Raw genomic sequence first — 5,581 nt, 5'->3', positions numbered from 1 at the left:
TTATATCAGAAAATAAATAAAACTTTCATAGTAATTATTATATAGACTATATTATTACTCTCATGCTTTTTAACAAAGTTTAACCTATCAATCAATTTAATGAACAAATTTATATCACTGCCAACTTCATGCAAATTGATTTATCTAATCAAGTTTGTTAAACTTGTATATAAAGCATAAAAATACTTATCTTATAAACAGAAGTATATCGGTGATGAAAGTTTCAGCTGTTCACGTTTCTGAATTGGCTGATAACTTGTACATATCTTTCCGAGAGAATACACAATCCTGAAAACTTTAAATTTTGCTCATATAAACATGGCCATTACATTAGTAAATATCAACATATAATCCAAATTCTTTTATGATATTAGACCAAAGACTAATCGACTACAAAACAAACCGATTACAAATAATTTCTTTTATGATGTTAGACCATGAATCATAAAGTATGTTTCCTTAATACCATTAAACCATGAAGCATATTAAAGTATAATAAGCAAAATTTAATTCATCAAATAACTATTATTCTTGCATATAGACAAGCGTTGATATATATATATATATATATCATCGTCTAAAATGACTATATATAAATATATTTTTTTTTTTATTTTTTTATTTTTTTTAGAATTTCGCAATTTTAAAATGAACCATTTATTATGAACTTCATAATTTAAAAACCGTTTACATTAATCATGCAAGCAATTACAAGGAGAAGCGATGTAAAGAAAATTAAACCGATATTCATCTTAAATTCACTCGGAGTAAATTCTCCAACGAATAAACCATAAATAGAAACACAAATAAAAATGGCACATAAAAACAAAAGTGCGCGAATCATCTTCCTTGAAATGAAAAATCGGAGGAGAGCGATTTGAAATTTTTGAGAGAAGATGAAATGTTTTGGATGATGAAATGGAGTGAAAATGAGTTGTATTTATAGATGAAAATTACTGTTCATGACCGTTGGAGAAAGAGAAAATTTTTGAAAAATTTTCTTTGTGACCGTTGGGGTTAAATCGAGTGCACCAAAAATTAGTCTGAAAATATCGTATTAAACGGTCAATCAAATCTATAAAATTTCATAAAAGTGAAAAATTATGACAATGAAATATTTATGTTATATGACAACAAATCATGCGACGGCTCAGCTGATCAATGCAGAATAATAAATAAATTATACGGCGGCTCGGCCGACCAATTAATAATAAACAGAATATAAGGCGGCTCAGCCGACCAATAAATAATAAACAGGATATAAGGCGGCTCGGCCGACCAATAAATAATAAACAGGATATAAGGCGGCTCGGTCGACCAATAAATAAATTAAATTACTAGTAAATAATATAGGCGGTATTCCGGCCATTATAACATGATATAAATAATAGTAGAGGCGGTATACCGACCATTATAACAGGGTATAAATGATACAAATAAATTTTACCGAATCGCAGAGTGATCGTGCTGATAACGTGTTATGAAATAATTTATAATTTATAGTATCGAGAAATTTAAATAAGAGTAGAATTTAATACCCGTAGGAAGCAAATAACACTAATATGAGGGAGAAAGTTTATTATAAGGAAGAAGAAGAAGATGTAATGGTTCTTTGATTATAAACTCTTGTTCTTGTTTATGGTGTACAAAAGAGTGAGATGAATGATGGTATTTATAGTGAACAACAATACATAAAATAACAAAGATGGTGCTTAATTTGGTAAATGAGTGGGTGATCATAATGCTTGATGAGTAGATGATCATAGTGTTTGAGTTGGTAAAGGAGTGGATGATCATAGTGCTTGAGTTTGGTAAAGAAGTGGATGATCATTTCAATGCTTAATTTATAACAAGTATACAATTTTTTTTGTTTTATTACTGATGTCATACTCCAATTCACAAATTTATAAAAAAAAAGTGAGGCAAGTTTTCATCTTTTCTCGAACCACTAATATTCAGCAGATAACACGTCCTGGTCCAACACTAACCAATCCCCTCTGGCCCTCTCTCTCATTTGTTCTCGAATTTCAGTCTTTAAAAATAATTTTTTTCTTTCAATCTTATAAGGTCTTTCCGTAGTTAATTCCATCAAATATTTAGTTTGATCCACATGGGCTCAAACTTGTGCTGCTCTCGCCATCCAGATACCTATGAAAGTACCACGGGCAACAACGGTGACCGTAGCTTGCCAACAGGCGATGACAAATTTCTATCGGACGCAAGCACTTTCTCCGTGAAGGAGCAAGAGAGTCAGCTTAAGGCAGCGAGATTGGAGGAGCAAAGACTTGGCCGTGAAGCAGAGAAAGTCAACTCATGGGTCAAACATGAATCAGCCAGGTTCGACCACCTTCCATAGTTGACCATTGTTTTGACCAAGCTTTCCTAGCTATATTCTTGTAAAACTGTCAAAAGGCTCATGTATAGAGTACAGATACGAACCACGAACTAATACAATATGTATATACTTTTTTGGTTTACAACCACAAGAAACACAAAGTGTATTGCTTCTTACATAAGACATGATACATATTGTTGCCTACGAATTAAGGGTGCTAAGAATATATATTTTGGGGCAAAAAACTTTTTCGGAATTTAGAAGCTTATTTTTGTGGAGGGGGAGCAAGGCTAATGTTTTACCCGGCTGTGCTCAAATCCGGTCGTGATATAAACAAAACGAGATTACCAAACGCATTGCTATTTCAAGACATAGATGAAACCAAAGTTAATCAAGAACCAAGCTGAAGAAAATACAAACATCAATGTGAAGAAAACAATTGTGGCCTAAAAGGATATCAATGAGCCTTTAAGTCAGTTACTATATCAATGTACAAAGAACACAACCAAGCAAAACATATCTAAACTCACAAGCATATCCCTAAATGTTTTGTCTTCTCTTCACATCAACATCAATCAACCGAACCCACTCACTAGAGACAACATTTCTTACAACGTACCAATCCATTCTCATTGCATCCGTTGCATCTCTTAAACGCATCTTCTTGTTCCTCAAACACTTTGGTGCTACCGCCACAACTAGTACACGGCACAAACCTTGCATCTCCACAGCATTCACAAGCTCCCAGTGATTCACAAACAGGAAGCCCTTTTAACATCTCTCCCAGTTCACCTCCATCGTTGAGTTTCTTGATCTCCTCCATTCCACCAATGTGGACTCCTCTTACGAACACCTGAGGCAAACAAACCGGTTTCTCTTCTCCTAGTGCAATCTGAAGCTCTTTCCTGTATTTGGAGTCCATTGAGATGTCACGTTCCTCTACCGCAACCTGATACCCTCTCAATACCGTCCTTACGTAATAGCAATCCTCATAAGTCTTTCGAATTCCTCTGAGGCTAGTGAAGTATAATACTATCTTGTTCTCATCCTTCTCTGTTTCAGACAGTCTTGGTTTCTCTTGCTCTTCCAAAGACCTAGAACTCAAACGTGCAGATTCTAGTAAACTGGTTTGTCTCGTGTCTTTACCTAGTTGTTTTGAAGACAATGCTCTCTTGTAAGATGAGATGATGTTAGGATCCAATCAGAGAGAAAAGATTCTTCAGCCAAATGCTTCCACAGAGGCTGCTTAGTTTTAGAAGGCAGTGGTATCCAATCTTCCTCATATTCTTCGATTCTCACGAACTCGTAAGAGTCGTCCGGTTTCATGGCAGACCCATCAACACCAACGTCATGATCCGCGGTGAGTTCAGAGAAAGATAGAACCGAATCTGAGATCAAAGAGACCATAAACATATTTTAGGTTAATATTAATAAAATCTTTTTGATAATTTACTGTTAATGCACGTATATTGAATAACTTTTTAAAATTTGGAGGCCAAAACAAATCTTTTTTGATAACTTACTGTTAATGCACAGTAATCATGCTTACCGTTACCGTTATCCAAATAGTCATCGTCAAGGTCGTTCATGAGCTCCCATGTGTTAATCACTGAGTCAGGAGATAACGAGTCGCGTGACTCCTCTGGTTCAGGTATCTTCTTGTTATTGTTATTCCCGGACAGGGAGATATGAGGCAATGTTTGTCTGTTGGAGGCTCCGTCGAGATCGGTGATGTGAAGAGAACCGTAAGTGGTGGACTTGAGAGAGACGAGGTGGTGCGTGTCGCCTTCTTTAGCCGGTGGATGATGAACCGACGGCATCGGAAATGAGAAAGCTTTAGGAACCCTGGCAGGCGACAACGGCGATGGGACCTTGGAGTTGAGTTTCGTCACCGGAGGTGAAGTTGACGCCGAGCAACACGAAGAAGAAGAAGTGGTCTTAGAAGCAGAGGAACCCATAATGGCGTCGATGTTGTTTTAGTTCAAGCACTCTTGTCTATGTTTCTTGTGTGTTATGTTTTGTCGGAGAATACAAAAGAGAAAAAGTTAGACAGATAATAGGTGGAAAGGAGCTGTCTAGGTAAGTTGGTGGTGGAAGATGGTGAAATCACTAAAGAAGACGATGGTGTGATGTTTATTTTACGGTATCAATATTTAAATTTTATTGGAGATAATTACGGAAAGTATTTATTTGATTCTATTTTTAGAGCTTAATTTAAGAAATCAAATTCAAAAGTAAACATGTGTTGTAAAGTGTCAAGATCCTCAAAAATTGCTTAGTTTCTAAATTTGAATTTGGCCAAAGACTTGCACTTAAATATTCTTTAAAGAGAAATAGACAACATACAGTATTACCATAAACATATTTTAGGTTAATATTAATAAAATCTTTTTGATAACTTACTGTTAATGCACAGTAATCATGCTTACCGTTACCGTTATCCAAATAGTCATCGTCAAGGTCGTTCATGAGCTCCCATGTGTTAATCACTGAGTCAGGAGATAACGAGTCGCGTGACTCCTCTGGTTCAGGTATCTTCTTGTTATTGTTATTCCCGGACAGGGAGATATGAGGCAATGTTTGTCTGTTGGAGGCTCCGTCGAGATCGGTGATGTGAAGAGAACCGTAAGTGGTGGACTTGAGAGAGACGAGGTGGTGCGTGTCGCCTTCTTTAGCCGGTGGATGATGAACCGACGGCATCGGAAATGAGAAAGCTTTAGGAACCCTGGCAGGCGACAACGGCGATGGGACCTTGGAGTTGAGTTTCGTCACCGGAGGTGAAGTTGACGCCGAGCAACACAAAGAAGAAGAAGAAGAAGAAGAAGTGGTCTTAGAAGCAGAGGAACCCATAATGGCGTCGATGTTGTTTTAGTTCAAGCACTCTTGTCTATGTTTCTTGTGTGTTATGTTTTGTCGGAGAATACAAAAGAGAAAATAATAGGTGGAAAGGAGCTGTCTAGGTAAGTTGGTGGTGGAAGATGGTGAAATCACTAAAGAAGACGATGGTGTGATGTTTATTTTACGGTATCAATATTTAAATTTTATTGGAGATAATTACGGAAAGTATTTATTTGATTCTATTTTTAGAGCTTAATTTAAGAAATCAAATTCAAAAGTAAACATGTGTTGTAAAGTGTCAAGATCCTCAAAAATTGCTTAGTTTCTAAATTTGAATTTGGCCAAAGACTTGCACTTAAATATTCTTTAAAGAGAAATAGACAACATACAGTATTACCATACATTTTG

The 5,581-nt window shown here is 36.0% G+C and overlaps 1 protein-coding gene and 1 pseudogene across 1 annotated transcript; one reads left to right on the top strand and one right to left on the bottom strand.

Annotated features, from left to right (window-relative positions):
- The first annotated feature begins 1,870 nt into the window (after window positions 1-1,870).
- LOC125586900 lies at window positions 1,871-2,543 on the top strand. Its single transcript, XM_048756749.1, has one exon. The coding sequence runs from the start codon at window positions 2,111-2,113 to the stop codon at window positions 2,354-2,356; it is 246 nt and encodes an 81-aa protein (XP_048612706.1). The 5' UTR covers window positions 1,871-2,110; the 3' UTR covers window positions 2,357-2,543.
- Window positions 2,544-2,707: 164 nt separating this feature from the next.
- On the bottom strand, window positions 2,708-5,581 carry LOC106437992 (annotated as a pseudogene).

This window comes from Brassica napus, chromosome C5 (genome assembly GCF_020379485.1).
Source record: "Brassica napus cultivar Da-Ae chromosome C5, Da-Ae, whole genome shotgun sequence".
In the NCBI taxonomy this organism is placed as follows: Eukaryota; Viridiplantae; Streptophyta; class Magnoliopsida; order Brassicales; family Brassicaceae; genus Brassica; species Brassica napus.
This window is presented reverse-complemented; position numbering and strand designations above follow the sequence as displayed.